This window comes from Podarcis liolepis (assembly GCF_965112155.1).
Source record: "Podarcis liolepis genome assembly, chromosome: 6".
Taxonomy (NCBI): Eukaryota; Metazoa; Chordata; class Lepidosauria; order Squamata; family Lacertidae; genus Podarcis; species Podarcis liolepis.
In genome coordinates this window covers 42403952-42425464 of record NC_139559.1, presented here as the reverse complement: position 1 = coordinate 42425464, position 21513 = coordinate 42403952, and the positions used below count along the sequence as shown (strand labels likewise).

The 21513-nt window shown below is 46.1% G+C and overlaps 1 protein-coding gene across 3 annotated transcripts in view; it reads right to left on the bottom strand.

Moving 5' to 3' along the window:
* Nucleotides 1-21513, bottom strand: part of PLEKHA6 (pleckstrin homology domain containing A6) — a 200314-nt gene that overhangs the window by 175551 nt on the left and 3250 nt on the right. The window contains exon 3 of one of the 3 annotated variants that reach the window (XM_083508777.1): nucleotides 19985-20042. In XM_083508777.1, the coding sequence (XP_083364903.1) occupies nucleotides 19985-20042 (58 nt within the window). Of the gene's footprint in view, nucleotides 1-13192; nucleotides 13536-19984; nucleotides 20043-21513 lie in introns of those variants that run through there. The other 2 variants (XM_083508779.1, XM_083508788.1) reach the window with 2 other exon arrangements.

Below are 21513 nucleotides of genomic sequence, written 5' to 3'. Positions count from 1 at the left end.
AATGTGGAGTAAGCGGTAATGTGAACAGACTCTGAACAGTCTTCATACATGCACTGTTATCACATATGCACAGATGACAGCTTCATGAATAGGAGTTCCCAGGAGGGAAGTGCAAGAGAAGGGAAGCCAAAAACATAATGCACACCGAGGGTGGAGATCTCCCCCTCTCTGATGTGAACAACAAATTACCTTACTGCATTTTACGCCACTAATATGAGCATCCCCCTAGTCTGGATGCAATCTGAGATGTGTATTTTCTAGCAAGTAAGCTCCACTGAACACAGTGGGGCTTCTGAGACAATGTGCTAAGGCTCCATCTGCCCATTTAAAAGGGAGAAACGGTTTCATAAACATGGGGGGCACAGCAGTAAAGAAACAAAATACCGTTTTTTTTGCACCATAACACTCACTTTTTTCCTCCTGAAAAGTAAGGGGAAATGTCTGTGCGTGTTATGGAGGGAATGCCTATGGGTGGCATGCCTACGGATTTTCCTCCTATAAAAACTATGTGTGTGTTATGGTTGGGTGCGTGTTATAGAGCGAAAAATACGGTAAGCTGTAAGAAGTGGAAACACCTCGAGGTCCTACAAACCCCTGCTTCCATGCTTTTGACAGCAGCTGGATCGGCTGATTTTAGCAAGCAACAATGTTTATTTCCAAACGTCACCTCCTAATGCCCCCATCCCCGGCTGTCAAAAAGGCACAGTGCAAGCGTCAGTTGAGAAGTTGGCAACCCAACGAGGACCCAGTGCAGATGTGGGCGACAGCTATCAGTTCAAAGCAATCTCCATTGTCCTCCTCCAAATTGCATTGAAAGGATTATGTCCCTCAGAACTCTCTTCCGTCAGCACCTCTGACAACACAATGGCGCTTGGGGAGTGCTGCTGGCAAGAGTCCAGGGTCTCAATGGCTTGTAGGCCTGCCTATTGCATCAGCTCCATTGAAGAGGAGTGAGCAGAGCTGGTCCTATGTGTGAAAAGAGGAGGAACTGGGTGGTTCAGCACCCAAGCAGCATGTTTGCTGACAGGAATGCAGGACGCCAGACTCACACAAAAGCCTTCTCATTATCTCTTAATTATTGCTTTTTCCAGCTCCTGCAATTAACGCCTGTCTGGGTGGCTGCTGGTGGGGCTAGAGGCACATTAGAGTCAATCAGGCAGCTGATAGGCCAGTTCAGAGGAGGCCCTGCACTGCCACCACCCCAGGCTGCCAAGCCAAATAAGCAGACATAGGACAAAGGGCCTTGCGAGCACAGAGAGCTGCAATAAGACACCAGACTGACAGCCCATTCACACGGCAAAAAGAGCCTACATTTAAGATAAAATAACTGGCCCGCCCTTTTATTTTCCTTCAGAAGGTTGCAAATTAGAATGTTCATCTAAAGAAGTACTTAAAATTGTCATGCAGATTTGAAACGGCTCTTTTTCAGGCCTGGTGACAAACTAGGACACGTGACTCCCTGCTTCTTTTCCATGCCTTTAAAGCAGGCGCTGTGAAATGTACTGCTGAATGATGCGGTTTTCAATTTATTGTGCTTTATTTGTGACATTTTTATCTCCTCCAAGTTGCCCAGAGTGATGTACGTTTCATTCATCCAGCAACCCTGTGAAGTAGGTTAGGCGGCCAGACAATGGCTGCCTTTAAAGTCACCAAGGCAGCTTAATGGCTGGGTGGGATTTAAACCCAGGTCTCCCCAGTCTAAATACAGTGGGAGAGCCGTGGTCTGACACAACTAGTTACACCCTAAGAAAGCAGAGTCCTTATCTAGCACTCTAACCACTACCATCATACTGATTCCCCCTATTTCCTTTAGCTGTATGAACACCTGGGATCTCGGCGCCTCCTGTGGGTGATGGGTAGCCTTACAGAATGTCTCCTGCATGGATGTGTGTGTGTGCACGCAGCCTGGACTTCGCTGAACTTCATCCAGCCCTACCAACCTTTGAAATCCAGCCACTCCCCTTGTTGTCATATGAGCCTTTGCATCATATTTCACACCCTGTCCCAAACATTCCCAACCCTTTACTCACGAGGGAGGCACAAACAGTGACTACTGTTATGTTGAATATTTGTTCCCATTTAGATAAATGCCCTCTTTCTCCTTCCTTTAAGCTCACAGCTCCTGCTTCGCGCTCAGAGATGAACTCTCTTCAATAGACGCAGGCTCCATCCCAATAGGACTCTGACTGCAATGCTTGAGACTTGGGCTGCATACCAAACAGTCGTAAGCCAAAGCACTCCTGGAAGAATCTTCTGCGGTAGAGAAAGGGATGCGATTTTTAGAGGAACTGTATTTAAGGCGCATGGAAGCTACGCCAGCTGAGATCAAATCACTCAAGAGAATTCTGCTTTGGTTTCTAAAGGACCAACCTCACCACACCTTCCCATCTGGCCACACATAGGGTAAAACAGGAAAAACAAAACCTCCTTTGGAAATCTAGCTGTCATCTGTGCACCCTAAGTCCTGGCAGTCTTCCTACCATCTACATCATCAGATCACAGAGGCAGGAAAAAACAGAAACAGTTCCGTCAGCTGAAGGGAGAAGCAGAGATGTGCAGATAGGACAGCAGACACTCTTAGGATCAGATCAGATTATTTGCTCATCTATCTTCTTTCTATGTAAAAAGGTAAAGGTAAAGGGACCCCCGACCGTTAGGTCCAGTCGCGGACAACTCTGGGGTTGCGGCGCTCAGCTTCCAGGTCGTGTGGCCTGCATGACTAAGCCGCTTCTGGCGAACCAGAGCAGTGCACGGAAACGCCGTTTACCTTCCCGTCGGAGCGGTATCTATTTATCTACTTGCACTTGACGTGCTTTCGAACTGCTAGGTTGGCAGGAGCAGGGACCGAGCAACAGGAGCTCACCCCGTCGCGGGGATTCAAACCGCCGACCTTCCGATTAGCAAGCCCACGTCTATGTATACATGATCCAAAAAGAGAAAATGCAGCCTCTTCCCAAAGCAGGTGGGTAGAACTCTTCACCATGGGTGCGTTTGACAAATGGGTGCATTTATAGCCAATCTTTTTCTCCAAGAAGTTCAAGGTGGCATACAAAGTTCTTCTCCCCTTCCTCATGTAACCCCCCACAACAACCCTGTGAGGTAGGTTAGGCTGAGAGGCAGTGACTGGATCAAAGCCACCCAGTGAACTTCATGGCTGAGTGGGAATTTGAACCCTGGTCTCCCAAGGTCCTAGTCTGACACTCTAACCATTATAACCCCACCTCAATAGTGTTTGGGCTTTTGGAAGAGATCCTCAGCATGCAGAGCACTTTTCGGCCCAGACAGCATGCGGCAACACAAAGCTTTTCCAAAATGTCGTGGCCACAGAATCCGCTGGGTATTGGACTCCTGTGGTCAGCCTCATTCTTCTCCATTCCCATCAGTGACAGCAAAAAACAGCTCTATGTTCATGGTGTTCAGGCTGTGGCGGGGGCGGAGGGAGAGAGAGCTGTTCTAATTATTCCACACATCTAAAAGGTGCTTTCCAAAGAAGTGAGATACATTCTTTTTTTGTTCTGTAGCACATATGCACACACGCACACAACGCTTTCAGTAACACCCGAGGATTAAGGCCTCCATGCCGGTCACAAGGGAGGATTAAGTCATAATGCACATGTCTGGCTGGTGTTTGCACAGAATTATTTGCTGCCTGACATCAGGTCTGGGCTGAAGAATGAACAAGGTCTGGAGATAAAACCTGCACACACTCCCTTGCAGCCAGACAGCTACATAACCTCACCCTGAACTTGTGTCAGTGATTAGAAAAAGAAGAATAGCAGTATTTCAGATTCCAAAATGGAAAGCAGCCAACAGGAGGCAGTAAGGAGCTTGGCAAGGTACATGGTATGTGTGTCTTCTTACAACTGACCATATCCAAAAGAAAAGCCTGCAGTTATCCTTTGCTGTGATGAAAAGTGAAATATGACATGAACAGGTAATCATAAAGGGGGGGTGGAGTCAGAGTAACCAAAAACTGGACTTTATAAACTCCACCACCCTATGCAATATCCTAGGGTTGCCATATTCCCAAAAGTGAAAATCTGGACAAAGTTGGTGAGCCCCCTTCCTTGCCATACAACCAGGTTTTCCCAGACATTCTACCGATTTAGTGAAACCTCACCCACACGTCATTCTGCTGTTCCCAGACATGTCCGGGAAAATCTGGATGTATGGCAGCCCAAAATATCCCTTCAAAATCAAGGAATATGTTTAGCAAATGCAGCTTAAAAGGACTTATGCTATCATTAGGAATATCACCATGATGTACCTCCTTTTTTGCTTGTGTCGTAGTAGAGTTTGGACTGTACACTATAAATGAATCCATTCCAGCCCTATAGATCAACAGAGGCTTTTGGTTATCTCCACAATAAAGAGAGATTTCTTCAGTCTGCTATAGATCACCAGGAGGGGGGGGGGATGTGTGTCACATTTAATGTAGCCTGGGGGAAAGCAGAAGTGGCATCTTACAACACAGCAGCAATGCTACATATCGATAGGGACAAATCTATGCATGACCTCAAACCCTAAACACAGAGGGCAGCTGTAGCATCTGTGCTTGGCAGCACTTTAAGGAGCAATGGTACTGTATATTCACTTGAGAACCAAACATTTGAGTGGAGAAGGTAACTACTGCAATGCAAAAGCCACTCATGTGGATTTTTGTATCAACAAAGAGTGATCTGTTTCATTATGGGGCAAAGCAGTTACGAGCAATCATAGCAGCAGGGTGCCCTGTGCACATTCATTTTGAAACATTAATGCATATTTTAAAACTCCTGCATCCTTTCAGTATTATTTGATTCAAATTCAAGCACATATTTCTGCTCAGACTTCCGATTACACTTCATCTAACTCTTCCCCCCCACCCCCATCCTGACAAAACACTGCCAAAAGTGGCTCCACTTGCCTATATCAGGTGGATAGTTCACACAGTATCTTCTGTCTCCAAGATGACTGCTTGGTGGTGGTAAGCATAGTCTCCATGCAATGGCTGCTGCAGACTGTCTTGCACGTTACAGCTACTATATAGGGACTATGTCCTGCAACCTCTGTGAACTGAGGCATTCAGATTTAAACTGATCCTCAGAACACAGAATCTATCCTCTTGCACTCTTCAGTTTGAGGGTCGCTGTTATCCCTTCTTCATTTCCAAGCCATTTCGAGACCACTTACTCCTACTATTTGGTTACCATGGGAACTCAGAAAGCAAACATGGCTGCCATAATGAATCTACAGCAAGGTCAGAAGGCTTCAGGGACCAATGCTTGTGAAATGCATAAGACCACACCGGGTCAAAGCCCGTGGTCTATAAAGATTGGCCAGCCCTTGACAGACTATGTATTTAGCTGGAAATGAGTGGTAACTGCTGACACCAGATCACAAGCGGACACGACCAAACCATCCAGGGGCTTGCTTCCTTGTTTTTAAACCAGCCAAGCCAGTTCTTTTAATGCCCAACTTATATTTATTTTAATGGCCTGTTCCATAAGGCTGCTTTAAAGCAAGGGACACACCTTAGCAGCAGCCTGGCAGCAAATTTGGGTTTTACACTTACCAAAAATTGCACAGAACTGTTCAGTGTTCCAAGATCCAAAACCTGAAAGTAATTCTGGCTTATATATTTTCATAACAAGAAATAGGCGAACTTTCCAGGTGATAGCCAATATCTGCACTGAATCCACATGCAGGATTCTCTAAAACCAAAGACAGTCCAAGGACAGAAAAATATCATAGCAGGTTTTTATTACTTAATCTGAATAAAAACATACCCTTATTTCATGAATAATGAACGGTCCAGAAACATGATAATCAGATACATTTTTAATGGCGTGATGAAGAACATAACACTACATGAACAATACCACACAACTGCTTCTTTGTTCCTTAGCCCAATGAATCAGTAATATCTACGCACAACTGAGGGGAAATGAAGGAAGCCATTTTGTGCAACGCACATCAAAGCAGTACTCAGACCCACAATCTTTTTGAAATATCATTGGCTCAGTTACTTTAATCATTTAGCCTCTGTATTTTTTGGCACACCTTAATAAAGCAATAATAATAATACACAATGTTGAGTTTTTTACATCACATAATGTACTCTGAAGCCAGTCATTTTGTGGTCCAATCTCTCCACCCACCCACAAAAACACAGTCTGAACTCTTTCAGGGTTTGGAATCAGCTGTTGAAAAAAAAATAAAGGGGAAATTATCATTTTTTTCAAAACAGATCAAAACAAAGAACACCATGTTTTTTCACTGATAATCATAACATGCCAGAAAATATTCAAAGGGAAATCTAAAACTAGTTGTTAAACGGATGGCAACTGAGCTTAGTTAAGGTTACTCACCACTGCCCTCTGTTGGATAGTCTTTGTTAGAAGTAGAGTCCAGTAGACGCCATATTGCAAATGTTTCTGGGAGATTCTCCTTCAACTTAAGCATGGAGCATTAAGCATGTGTGCTTGTCAGCGAGCTGAATGCTGCTGTTTTCCTAGGTGGCTTCAGATTTGCTGAACTATATTATTATTGGGCTTAAATAGTTTGGCAGGCTGCCTGCTACTGGGACAGCAATTGCTTGAAAGCCATTTGTCACACAGCTTGCTCTGTCCTTATTTTACTTTTCTCAAGGCGGAAGAAAGCCTTTCCATCATAGCTGCAGAATTACAAGGAACTGGGAGGGAGGAGGGGGGCAAACGTACCTCCGTCCTCTTTAGTAACCTCCCTTCCCCCACAAGATAATATTCTCCCCTGTCGAGGATGCCATGCATTGCAAGCCCCAGATGGGAAAATTAGTTCTGACAGTTCTAAGCCTATTTGGGAAACAGGAGGTAATTAATTCAGATTCCACCCCCCTCATCTGTATGAAAAACATCTTACTCTTCCTATGGGGCTCATTCTGCCTCCATTTCAACCAACTGCTAGAACAGAAAACCAATGGGGGTTCATTAATACTAGGCCACAGACCAACATGCACAATAACAAACTCTGCATGACAACCTTCTCCCAGCCAAAAGCATGCACCCGATGAATTTGACCTCCCCTAACTACCCACGAGGATGTTTGCTCAAGAACTATTAGGCACTTGCATTTTTCCCCCAGATAAAATGATATTTGGGATTCTGCCATGCAGTTCTCTTAAGCTGGGTTTCACAAGACTGACCCCTTAGTTCCAAAGATTTTGAATTAAAGTCTCCCAAATTTACACCATTTTCTTGTATTGCCTCCTTTTCTGCTACTTTAAAGGTGACAGCCATTTTGTGAATGGCCACATTCCCATGGCAGCCATTTTGTGAACAACTTTCCTCCCCACTGCATCCAGTTTTGTGGTAGGGCCCATGTCTCTTCATCATAAATCCATATGTGGCCATGAACCTACAAACAGAACGTATCACCACAGACTTAATCAAATCCTCAAGGAGAGTGTGGCCTTATTTCTGTCCTCCTTCCTGTAGCATTTGAGACAGAACCTGCCATACTGTTTCACTGGTCTCTGGATTATACAGTCATTATAACCACCATCTGGCACAGAATATGCCAAGCCTAGTAAAGTTCTGAGAGATAAATAACAGGCTTGAAGCTTTCTGGGTCAAGGGATGGATGTCATTTTCAGAGATCACACAAGTTTTCACTCACATACACAGATTTCAAAATGTGCTCTGAGGAACTCTGGGGTTCCTTGAAACCAGCTTATCAAGGCTCTACAAGTAGATTGATAGCTGGTGGACAAAATTCTATTGTCCACCATTACTGTTCCCTTCAGCGTGTGCAGATACATTGTCAGCAATTGTATATGGTACATTCTCAGTTCATGTGGGGCAATACTGAGGCCTAAGAATTCTGGCCAGCGCCTGACCTGAACAATCACTCAACCCAGAACAATCCTTTATCATAAACAATGGATTCATCAGGTGCCCTGCACAGCTTCCTCAACAGAAAGGTGGAAAGTCTGAAAATCATCAGTGTACAGTGGTACCTTGGTTCTTGAACTTAATCTGTTCTGGGAGTCCGTTTGACTCCCGAAACCATTCAAAAACTTCTGATTGGCTGCAGGAGCTTCCTGCACTCAAGTGGAAGCCGCATCTGATGTTTGGCTTCCGAAAAACATTCGCAAACCAGAACACACACTTCCAGGTTTGTGGCGTTCGGGAGCCGATTTGTTCGGGAGCCAAACTACCACTGTACAAGATGGGAAACGTCAGCTAATGCGCAAATGTATTTTTTTCCTTTCTGATGACAGATAATAAAAACATACACACACCATAGTTTTGATGTTTGAAAAGACAATAGTCCTACAATAGAAACACTACCTTGAGAAAGAATGTCTGGATCCTACAAGAAAATTCCCATTATAATACAAATAAGGTGATCTGGAAAAGCTCCTAAACCTAATTCTCTGCACTCATTTCAAAGGGTGCTTCCAGACAGCTGCTCTTTTGGAACAGAGTTCAATCACATAATGGCAAATTCAGGTTGCACAATTAAAGCTGATCTGGAGCTCCTGTGCAAGAAATCTGCTTCCCCTGAAGATCAGACTTTTTCCAGTAAGAAATGTGATGTGCAGTGGTGGAGTTTGGGCTTTCAAATTTCAGTGGCGCCCTGTGCGACACTAAAATTCATGCTTCCTCTCTACAGCATTGTGTGCGGCCCCCACTGCAACTGAACCAGTCACACACCACCCTAAAAACCGCCTCTGTGGTGAGAAAATGTACTGGGAAGTGTGGGATAATACTTGCTGTGGCAGACCTTCTAACACCCCCCCACACACACACAAATCAGAATGAATACTCATTAAATAGGCAACATTGTCTAATCGCCCTATCAGCTCAACAAATGGGTCGTCTGGAATTCTCAGAAACATCAAAAAGAAGATGCCTCCTTGGCTCAGAGAAATCCTGTTTGTCAAAAAGATAAGCATCCCTTTCTTCAGATACCAGAGAACTCCAATTTTCTCTCCTGGCTACATTGAAGCAGCTTGTAACGACCAAAAATCCTGTATCCTAAGAATTGCAGACTATGCCATTCTGCCACTCTGAGCCTTAAAATCTGCATTAGGGTCTTGTTTTTCGTCCCATTGTGAGTTATATCTGATTGACTGGAATCAGGGAGAGAGCTTCCTAAGTATACCACAGCTATAGAATATGCTCCCTGTAACATCAGGTTACTTTCTTTCCCTTTTCAGATGGTGTCTGAAGACATCTTTATTCCAGAAGGTGTCTGATGACCATGTCTACTATTTTTATTGGGGGGGTTGTTTTTTGCTGGCTTTTAATGCAGCCGTTTAATTTGTTTTTATATTGCATTTCACTGATTTTTTTTAAAGTAAGGTATATTAAAAATCATTTGAAAAGTGCATAACTTAAAAAAAGAAAAGAATTCTCTCTAATAACAATTCAAAAAGATATGCTCTCAACTGGAGGCCAGCAGTTTCCAAGTTTAGTCAATGCCCATAAGCTGCACCCCCAAAACACTGACTTATGAGAATATACTTATAAGGGTGGATCAGCCCTACAAGACTCCACAGAGTACAAAAGGACAGTGTAGTCATTCAGCTGCCCCCCAAAAATTCAGATGATGGGGCTAATGATAGGATGCTTTCACTTTCTGAAAATAGATAAACTGGATGGGGAAGAAGGAAATTGCTCACAAGCATATTAAAAGAGTGCTTCTCAAACCTGATTTTTTTGCAGTAGCTGCCTAGGTGGTCACTGCACACTCAGCAGTTCCAAATAAGTCTGCAAAAAATTTAAAAACTAGCTTACACCTAAAATAAAAGTGTTAAGAGCTTCTCTGCCCACATACCTATATTAACCAGTTGTGGCACATCATACCCTGCAAATAGGGTGAGGTGGGAAGGAACTACTGTCTTCCAATTTATCCAAGGTCCCTTGCCTGATTGCTTATGGTGAGTAAACTATAGCCTCTAGGCCAGAAGTTTTCAATCTTTTTGAGTCCACGGCTCCCTTGACCAACTACGTTCTTTCTGCGGCACCCCTTTCAGGAGCCCAGTTATGTCACCCCTTGCCTGCAGAGCTGGCAGCCTCTCACCCTTTTCGAACACCCTCCTTTGTGGAGTGTTCCCTCAGCCTCCGCCTCTCCGGTCCTTGAGAGTCCTCTGGGCGGCTACCCCCCTCACCCCAAAGAGAGGTGCCTCCTCACAGAGCCCCACAGAGCCCTGGGCAGAGGATTCCCCCAGCCTTAGTGGCCCAACAGAGACTGGCCAAAGGTGAATGTGAAGCCAACACTTTACCATGGGAGGCAGCATTGGTGGCAGCAGGGCTGCTGCAATGAACAACTGTGGAAGCCTTTGGGAGGCAGAGACTCAAGAGAGCATTAGAGGAGGGAGGGAGGGAAAGAGGGACAGAGGCCAGTGTTACCTGCAGCACCCCTGACCATCATTCAAGGCACCCCAGGGTGCCACAGCACACTGGTTGAAAACCACTGCTTTAGGCAATCATAGAAGTGCCTGTTTTCAAGCACAGTGCATGAAAAGCTAGTGTGTGATATACCTGGCAGAGAGATAAAAAACAACAGCATTGTTCTCCTACCCTGGGCTATCAACTCAGCTTCTTTCCACAGCATTAAAATTCATTCAGACACCATAACACCCCAAAACATCAGGATTTAATTGACCTGATTATGCATGTTAGACAGATAACATCTGAAGAATCTGAACATGTTTACCGGGCTTTAACAGCTGCATAATAAAAAGAATTTACTGTATCATAGGCTGGAGCTGACTTCCTGCGTGCTGAACATAGATGCATTCATTGGCCTGTTGGAGCTGTGATCCACAAAGCAGTTACTTGAATATGGATGCATTTATACCCTCATCCTGACTAAATATATTACAAGCTACATCAGTATTACTGATACCAAATAACAGTTTTAGGACTGGGGTGTTAAAATGCATAATGGAACTAAATCAGCTTATCAGTGCTCAACTGGTTTGTGTAGTAGGCTGTGTCAGCTTGCTAAGGATCTCTAATAATAGAAGATATGAATTGGAGCTGTTTTCTGATGATGATGATGATGATGATGATGATGATAAAAGCAAGGGATCAAATTGGTTTCTGATGGTGATGCAAGGAAGAAAGGGGAGTAGACAGCCCAAAGGGTAGGATTTAAGCCTCAAACTCCATTGATTGTAGCATGTCTAGGCTACAATCTGAGCAAAGCATGTCTCCAAGTCAAAGACTAGACCCAACACAGTGAGCAAGCCAAGAAATTGATTTGTTCACCCTATATAGTGTAATTGGAGGTAAAGAGGAAACCACTTGTGTCTTCTATCCATGAACCCAAAGCTTGGCAGCAGGATCTCATGTCAAGAAGAGGAACAGAACTGGAATCCTACATCAAAATCAAATAATTACCAGATGAAGCTCAAGGAGCTTCTATTGATCTGCCCGTTTTCAAGGCAGCTCAATTTCCTGCAGTATCTTGTTGATGCTACTGGCAGTGGCAGCTATTTGGCAGAGGAAAGTCAAAGGGTCAGGAGCCACACTTTCCGATGTGAATTAAGACACCAAAATTAGATTAGGTGCCTGTATGCATTGGACCTGTCCCAGCTCCAGTTACATTGCCATAAGTGGGAATTGTGTCTGTCCTCTTGTGACCAGGTATAGGTGTGCAATGAAAGCACATCCACAAGTGGACAGTGACAACAGCCAAATATGTGCTGGCATTACGTTACCCATATCTCATTCTGAAGGATCAGAGAAAGAGATTTATAAAAACCAGACACACACAGGATTCATGTCCACACTAGTGAGATAAACTGCACAGAGACCCTTACTAGCATCTGAAAGATGATGCCTGTAACCGATTTTAAAGCAAAAAATGCAAGGCCAAGTTTAGAGCAGCTGGATGCAGCTCCTTAATCTGAAAGTGGGCTCTCGCTTGAGCGTTTGAATATAGCACCTTTGATAAATGGAAGGCAGCATTAATGCATCACCACTCAAGGGACCTAGTTCTGCCAAGAAAACAGAGCGCTCTCTCCATCCCTGTTATGTCATGCATTCGCTGCCCCTTAAGAGGAGGAAACACCAATTTCCCTCCTTGCTCTGACAAACCCGAAGCCCTGGCAGCCCATCCAGAAAACATCATGAAACACACACTGTATCCGGAGGTTTTTTAGATGTTACTGGCTACACAAACAGGCCTCACTCACAGTGTCTGAGAAGCGCTTGATGGGGATTACTCCCAGGTAAGTGTGCACAGGGTTGCAACCTTCATCTTTTAGCAGTGTACCCCAGCCTCTTTCTCCTATGTTGGGAGTTTGAGTTTGGTAGACTGGTTTTAAGTCACTTTGGGTGCCCTGAGCAAGATGAAGCAACTAAAAAAATTAATAAATAATAATAATTGCCAGGGATTTTAAGGCATGCTTTCTTTCTTTTTTGTCTCTTCCTTTACTTTATTTCTCCCCACTTCTTGTGTGTTACAGATGCCTCTCTGCAGCACAGCCTTGCAAAGGGAATGACAGCTTGCCCACCCTGATCTTGGAGCAAGCTAATGGGCATCCTTTATGGCCATCCTTTGCTGGCATTGGCTGCCGAGATTCCCCCCCCCCCTTTCCTCCCACTCCGCTTGCTTCCCAGAGTTGGATCCCCAACACTGATGGGATGTCAAAACCTATTGAGGGAGATAGACAAGCCTTCTGGGGGTGGGGGGAGGGCCATAGTACCTGGAGCCACAGCATTGCCTCTCAGTACACCCCCCACCAAAAACAAAAAAAGGCCCATACACCCTTGGGCCATGAGAGCTGCTCAGCACAGGCACACAACCCCTTTAGCAGGCAGACTGCATGCCCAGCAGCAACACACGCACCCTGGCACGTTCAGCTCAGGCTCTGCCAGCCCAGGCAGGCTCAGTAGCATTCCCGGCACGCCACAGCAGGATGTCCATCCGAGGCAGAAAGGGAGGCGGTGTCAGGAGAGGGGCTGCAAGGCAAGCTACCCAGAGCTGCTGCCTCTCTTTCATCCCTCCACCCCCACCCCCCACTTTTCCCCCTCCTGCAAGGAGCCTGAAGCTGGAGGTTCTTTGTCATTGCCCTGGCTCTCGCCAGCATCCTCCATGAAGCCCCGGCGCTGCGTGCCGCACCTGTCCAAGGCTGCCCTGCTGCCTGGGCGCGCGGCGCAAGCAGGCTGCCGCTCTCGGAGGAGCCGGAGAGGCGAAACAAGGGAGAGACACTCACCGTGCAATGGCTCCGGGCGGCTCGCCTCCGGGTGGGCAGATTCCAAGCCATGGCGATAACCTGCTGCTGCTCGCTCCGAGCCAGGACCCTCGTCTCCTCCTCCCTTCTCCTCCTGCCCGGCTGGAGCAGAAGCCTTCCTTCGGATGGATCCCTCACTCGTCCTCCTCTCCCGCTAGCCGCTGCTCACCATCTCTCTCCCCGCGGCCACCATTCATCACCAGGGCTCGCCAAGAGCGAGCAGAAGGGGGAAGAGCGAGGAGGAGATGCTGATGCTGCTGCCGCCGAATCCGGCATCCTTCCCCAGGAGCCCGAGCTGGGCATGCTCCATGCGCTCTCCGGGGGGATTTAAACGTCACGTGACGCCCGAGCTGTCATTTAGCGCAAGGAGTAAATAGTACCCGAGCGGGGGTTAACCCTTCCCTAGCCGGGGAGGGAAAGGTGCTGCGTCAGCGGGGCGCACGCGACCCCCACCTACCCATCCCCGATCGCGCGCGCACACACACACACACACACACACACACACACAGCTGGGTCTGGGTGGGGTGAGGGGCTCTGGGGCGGGGGACTGGTGCATTGTTGGAGCCCTGGGGCTTGGGCGATGCGGAGGACCCCTTTGCGCACCCAAGAGTCCAGACATCTTTTGGAAATGTAAGGTTAGCAATAGCAAGCAAATGCAGGCTTCGTGGTCTTTTTCACCCCTCCTCCCCACCGCTTTCCAATCCCATCCCACCAAAACGAGGGACTCGAACCACGGACCACCGAGGGAGATCACTGTAGCAATGCAGCTGCGGTCCCTGGGCACACGCCATACATTTAAAGCGCGTGCACATACACCCCCCCCCCAAAAAAATAGAATACTGGGAACTGTAGTTTGTGAAGGGTGCTGGGAACTGCAGCTCTGTGAGAGGTAAATTACAGTGCCCAGGGTTGTGGGGGGGGGGGAGTTGCTTTAAATTATACTGCATACACAGCCACAGTCTTTCTGCTTCTGTCTTCACACGCACCACCGATGCTCACCCTCTTTTCATTCACTCTCAGAAACTAAGGCATGGCTGCTCCGCTGCACAACTTCTCTTCCCTCTCTCCTCCTTCATATCTGGGGGTCTTACTGCTTCTTTCCTCCCTTCAAGTCAGTGTCCAGCCATGGCAGGGAGACAGAGACGCAGAATCGGATTCACGGGGCCCGGGCAAAGACTCCTCCAAGGAGCAGGTCACGGTAGCCGGCTGTTCCTGGCAGATGCTGCTGCGTCGTTCAGGGAGGGAGGCGGATTCAGCCATCTTTTCAATACGCTCCATACAGGAGGGGCAGAAACCCAGTTTTGGGTGGGGGTAGTCTTCGTAAAGGAATTGCCCTCCTGTAGCTTTCCTTCACGACTGTCCCTGAAGATTTTCCGCAAAGGGCTGTAGCACCATACTGTCCCCTTTCACCGATATGCGCGTGCGCACACACTGAATGAATGAGGCAGCTAGGAGTTGCATGCTCAATCCCCAAGTTGCAATCAAGGTATTCAGTCCGGAGAAACTAACCCCTGATCCCAGGAAAAGATAGTGGGAGAACAGACAGTGCTGTATCACTGAGAGAAACCTGCTCCCAGCTCCGGAAATGGGCTGTGATGAACAAGGGGCATTGAGAGCATTTCGCAGCACAGGCTTCTGCCTGGTTACTCAGAAGTAACTCCTGCTCTGTTCAATGGGACTTACTCTCTCAAGTAGGTATATATACATAGTGTATTAAACCATTCACTTCCTGAGTCTCAAACCCCCCAAGGGCACCACTATTAACAGCAGCTGTGAGGGTTTGTGTGGCACATGGTACCTGTGAATTGCACACCCATGGGGCAAATCGCAGTTGGAGAAGAGGGTGCCCAGAAGGGTCCCACCTCCCTTACCTTTTGTGCCTCTTCTTTTAGCTACTTTCATTACAAGTCTACAAAGGGTGGAGGCATCATATGGCTAAAATTCAGATCAAGAGTAGGGCTTGCAGATTGCATTAAGGGCCATCTCCCCCACCCCAGCCAATAACAAACACTGTAAGGTAAAGGGCCATTAGGTTCAGTCATGACCAACTCTGGGGTTGCGGCGTGCATCTCGCTTTATTGGCTGAGGGAGCCGGCGTACAGCTTCCGGGTCATGTGGCCAGCATGACTAAGCCGTTTCTGGCAAACCAGAGCAGCACACAGAAACGCCGTTTACCTTCCCGTCGGAGCGGTACCTATTTATCTACTTGCACTTTGATGTACTTTCGAACTGCTAAGTTGGCAGGAGCAGGGACCAAGCAACGGGAGCTCGCCCCATCGTGGGGATTCGAACCGCCTTCTGATCGGCAAGTCCTAGGCTCTGTGGTTTAACCAACAGCACACCACCCACATCCCCAAACACTGGGGGGTCCTTTAATAGGAAATATAGCATGCAGGAGTGATTAAAAGCCACCGGCTCCAACAACAGCATAGTCTGGTCCAAATCAGCTATGAACACACTCACCCCAGCTGTTAAAAAAAAGACCATGAGAAATCTTGTTCACGGGTCTCCCATGTCAAGTCTAGTTTAACTCTCACAGTTCTCTGGCAACCCCCACCCCACGCTGGCACTCCTCAGAGAGAAGGTTGCACAATAGGATACTGTGCCAATATTTGGGACTCCCAACTGCTTCGTTATAGCAAGGGGTTTAGGTAACTATGTGAATTTAACAAGATTTTGTGTTTTCCACACAACTTTATATTTTGGTAACAGAAGACCAGGGACTCTTCCAGCATGCAGGATTCAAGGTTGCAATCCTATTCGCCACTTATCTGGAAGTAAGCCCCATTGGACTCAGCCGACCTGATTAGATCTGCATAGGCTTGCACCAGACATCCATTTGTAATGTGAATGCGAAACCAAACATTCAGTTGCCACTTCAGGAGATATTTTGGTGAAATTTGAGCCTGATCCCCTCACTGGACCTTTAAGCAGGAAAAGCCAGGGCTTGGGTGTTCTGTACAATGTGTATAGGGCCCACCTTTTGGAATGGTGAGCCCTATACTGACTAGCTAGCATGTCAATTTCATTAATAATAATAAAAAAAATTCCTGTGTTTTATATCCCACATAAACACTCACGCATCAGGTATGTCACAGTGGCCTGGGAGACCAGAGTTCAAATGTCAAGGGCTGGAAAACAGTTAAGCCTCTTAGAGGATGTAAAGAAAAGCTGTTGTTTATTTTTATTTATATACCGTATAGCTATAGCTATAGCTATAGACACACACACTTTGCTGCCAGAGATAAATGACAAGATAGTGCCCTGCCCTGTCCCTCCAAACATGCACGTACAGAAGACAACTGGGTTTTTCCACAGCAGTGGAGGGACAGCATTCTCTGCTGTATTGGAAGGCAGCAGGCTGGTCAAATAAACAGAGGGCAGGTTGTAGGCACACCCAGGTATGTCCTGGAACACTTTATGGATGCTTCCTACCCCACTCCACCCCCAGCATCTGCTGCCTGAGGCAACCACCTTACTCTGCCTAGTGCTTTTTTCTGGGGGTACTCAAGGGTACACAGTACCAGCACCCTATTTCTAGAAGAAAAAGCACTGACTCTGCCTAATATTGCAAGGCTGGCTGCCCAGCTTTGCTATGCAGCTCCTCTGTGGGTAAATTTGGTCTCAGACCACCAAGTGCATGTTTTCCAATAGGTATTACAGAAACATTAAAGGCCTTTTCCTGAATGGCTCTGGGGGGTTTTTTTTTGTTTGGCAGATGGTATTCTGCAGCATGTCACTGATACATTAGTGGTGGAGCATCCACGCATTATGCCACACTGTTAGTTGTTTTGGCATCGTCCCCCAATGTTATTGCATTATTGCCAGCCAGAGGGACACCCTTTCATTGCACTGCAAGAAACGCAGGACAAAAATTAATCCTGAACATTTGCAATATAAAAAGTCTAAAGGATTTGAGCAGGACGTTATAGAACATGCACCAACTACAAATGGAGTATGTCTGCCCTGAAGCCTTTGCAGGCATAAACAGCGTTAACAACAGGCCTGTGTATAACTGCCCTGATACCATTATGAGCACAAATCATGAGGAATGTCCAAAGATGTCTGGAGGGGCTATGAGAAGAGCTGCAGTTTCAGTTACAGAGAGAGATCCTTCAGAATGGGGTATCTGTCTGTGGCTGGCATCTAGCTGCTCTTTCTGAATGGGCAGAGCTGGCGCCACAGATGGTACAGGGTTGGGAGGGGTCACAGGAAGGAAAAATAACCACTCTTGAGCCTCTAATCCCCTCAAAGCTTTAGGGGATGATGGGAGTGGATTGGCTTTCACTGGAGACTTTGCTCCATTGCGCCCCATATTGCCAAGCCACTCCCACAATTCAGATAGGATGCAGCCAGGAATTAACTCCCTCCCTGCCCACTTGGCTCTTAAACACAGCCAAAGCAAGCTTCGGCCAACCATGCTTGAGAAGAGGAGGAGAGAGAAACAGGCCTTGTTTTGCATGCTACCCAAGGCCGCCAAAGGGATCTTAAAAAAAAAGCAAAGCTTTTCACTTTAAAAAACATAGTCCCATTAAACACAATGGGCATCACTTAGTGCAAACTTCTTTACTCCAAAACAATCCAAACTGTGGCCCAGTTCATGTATAACATCAAGCTAAACCATTGCTCAGCACAAATATACAAATCTTTTGCTGCCCGAGACAAATGACAAAGTAGCATCCTGTCCTGGTTTTTACTCACAGTAAAAATCATAGCAGTGCTTTGCTCATCCCCTGATCCTGCTGCCACTGCAGTTTCCAAAGCTAGACCCCAGTTTGGCTTAGAACTAAGTCTGAACCAAGGGTCATGGTTTGTTTCACTTCTGACAAACCATGAGCTGTGTAGCCAAGGTTTGCTCCTGGTTATTTGCTTGAGGTTTGTCTGCAGGAGACAACCCATGATTCTGGGATCAGACATAATGCTGCTAAGCCTAACCATGGTTAGTTCCAGAACCAAGGAAACGAGCAAAGCAGCCATGATTTTTATTTTGAGAACCCACATGCCTCTGTATTCGCACTTAGCCATGGTTTGGCTTAGAGATATGTGTGAACAGTTTTAGCAGCTGTGTTGGGTGGGGAAGGAACACAGAGGAAAAGAGATATTTCTTCTCTACAATTTTGAGTTGTCCTTGTGTATCATCTCACCAAATAATGAAGGGAACATTACTATATACATCAAGTGAAGGTAAATAACAGTTTTTTGCTCACATTGGTTAGAGCTGTTGAATAGATTCCAGTATGGGGTTAGGTTCTAAATCCAAGTAATTCATTCTGTGTTTAAGAACCTTTGGTTATGATAAATCAGGGGCTTGGATCCAGACTGAGCTGCAATCCTACAAATGCATTTACCTGTGAGCAAGTCCCATTTAACTCAGTGGGACTTGCTTCTAAGTTGACATAGATAGCAGGTATAGGGGACCTTTGGCTGCCAATATGTTGCTGAACTACAACTCCCATGCCCTCCATACCTGTTTTCTAGAGTAGTAGTAGCAACATAGTACATGTTAGTGACTCTTCCTTAGTTTTGCACTCACAATCACTATCAATTTACTCTGATAGAAGAGTTTGGATTTGATATCCTGCTTTATCACTACCCGAAGGAGTCTCTAAGCGGCTAACATTCTCCTTTCCCTTCCTCCCCCACAACAAACACTCTGTGAGGTGAGTGGGGCTGAGAGACTTCAGAGAAGTGTGACTAGCCCAAGGTCACTCAGCAGCTGCATGTGGAGGAGCGGAGTCGCGAACCCGGTTCCCCAGATTACGAGTCTACTGCTCTTAACCACTACACCACACTGGCTCAGTGTGGTTTGAGTACTGACAGGTGGAAGACCAGGGTTCAAATCCCCACTCAGCCATGAAACTCACTGGGGGACCTTGGGCCAGTCACTACCTCCCAGCCTATCTTACCTCACAGGATTGTTGTGCTAATGAAAACAGGAAGGAACCATGTATGTATGCCACTTTGAGCTCTCTGAAGGAAAGGTGGCATATAAGTGCAATAAAGGATAAGCTAAGTATCCTGAGTCATTTAATCTGGCATAAACAGCAAGACCTTAGATATGCTCAAGAAAAGAGCAGCACATAGTATACCGATTCTGCGCAATAAACAAAAGTTGGTCGCTGAACACCTTCCACTCTAGACAAGTGACAGAACCACTATTTTTGTATAAATTGTGAGCTTTGGCACCACCTTGTGGAAAATTACTTCACATGTAGAGAGATCAAGAACATGAAGACACTACTCTGGAATGCAAACAAATGTATTTTATACTACTGCTCTGGAAACAGAACAAGGTCTTTTATGAGCTCTGCAGAAGAATACATGAACTCCCTGACATGAAGCCAGCTGGCTCCGGGGAGGAATGTATCAGCCAAAATAGGTTCCAGAAGGGAAGGCCATGGAGAATGCAGGCCGGACAAGATGTTAAAATGTATTTATCTTAATTCATACAGTGTATTTCTACACAAAGCACCCAACGTGGTTAACCACAATAAAAATATGTTAGCAAGCCTACCTATAACAAATAAGCCAGGGGTAGACAGTGAGATGTCCTCCAGCCACTGTGTACTACCACTCCCATCGTCCTTGGACAATAGTCATGGTGGCTGGGACTGATGGGAATTGTAGTCCAAAACATCTGGAGGGCACCATCTTGGCTCCCCTTGCAATAAGAAAAGAGAGGAGATGAACCCCATCAGTCCTAAAACACCAAACAGCACTGGATGAAGTAGGACCATCATCTTGGATTATCCTAAAAATTAGCAACTAACTTACTTGATAAAAAAGACTGCTCCATTTGACATGGTGTCCATCTCCCAACCTTTGGGCAACTCTGAAAAAAACAATGACAAAAGCAGGCATCAGTCACTCATTAGAAGTGGGGAACTCTTTGCTTCATGGGGGGGCAGGGAGGCCCCTCATGTAAGTCATTATAGGGGTGGCATTATTAAGGAGGAAGACCTATATATCTCTGGCCGGCAGCATAGCAGTTCTACACACTGAGGGGCAAACTAAATGTTCTGCAAGAGATCCAGAGTTGGATCGCCTGACTTATTTTAATTTTTCAAAAAGCAATTGATTCGGATCAGATAGCTTTGCCATATTTCAACAGAGGACTCTTTCAAATAGAGGCCTGCCCTTGGTAAAAATAAGACACATGACAACCGTGCCTTGGAAAAATCTATATAGGGTGGGACATAATGAATCACCATAGAACAGCATCAGCTGTTGTTGGGGGTGCGCTTGTTTTTTTGGTTACTATTTCACCTCAAGTGTACTAGAATTTGTTAATATTTCAAAAATATTGTTGCTCTCCTCCACCCTCAACACATACTAAAATCCCCCATTGGAATCTGAAATGGTGTTCCTGACTGGACCCCAAACTCAAATGTAGGCTGCCTGTCTTCAGGGCAGAGTTTTAGTTCAGGAGACTCTTCTGTAGAATAAAATTTGCAAAAGGTAATATGGCTATGTTTTTTCCCCACCCCCAACTTTCACAGTTTATATTCGAAAGGACAGCCACAGGTGAACCCTGGGGAGGGAAGGAGTGGGATCCTCGATGAAAGAGGCCTTCCTGTCTGACAACTCTTCTGCATCCCAATTACAAACCTGATTTTCAGCTGTGTGGAATGTTGCATCTCAGGAAATTTCACCTGAAACCGACCCATCTTTGTACTCTCTCCTCCCAAATCACCTGCTGGCATTTGACTTTCAAAATGGTACACCAGAGTATCTCTTCTTATATTCTGCTCCCTTCGAAACCAGGAGCAGGGAACTTGTAGCCTTCCAGGTGTTGGTGGGCCATAGCTTCCATTATCTCCTGCTGGGGCTTATGGGAATTACAGCCAAACAAGCTCTGAGACCATCTTGGCTGTGAGTCCTGGAAGACCTTTTCCCACCTGGCCTGGGAGGGCGGGACCTGGCTGACTCCAGCTGCAAAAGCTGAGGCTGCTAAACAGACCCTTGGGCTGGGGTACTGTTTAGACAAGTTTTGTTGGCGGAGGGTTGGTGCTGTTAGATACACAAAAAAGTAATATCACTATCTGCTAAGTGTGCATAGCATTGTGCCATAAATTGCGGTTTCTCAAATGAGTCTTGGGTTGTTTTTATTTTGATTATATATTTTGTGGTTTTGCATTCTGGTTTTGTTCTGTGAGCCACCCTGAGAGATATAGGACGGTATATAAATTCAGCAACAAATAAATTCACTGCATGCAGACATCAGGGACTTTTTGAGACTGGGTGGTGCAGTGGTTCAGATATCAGATGAGGACTGAGGGGGACCCAGATTTAAACCCCAACTC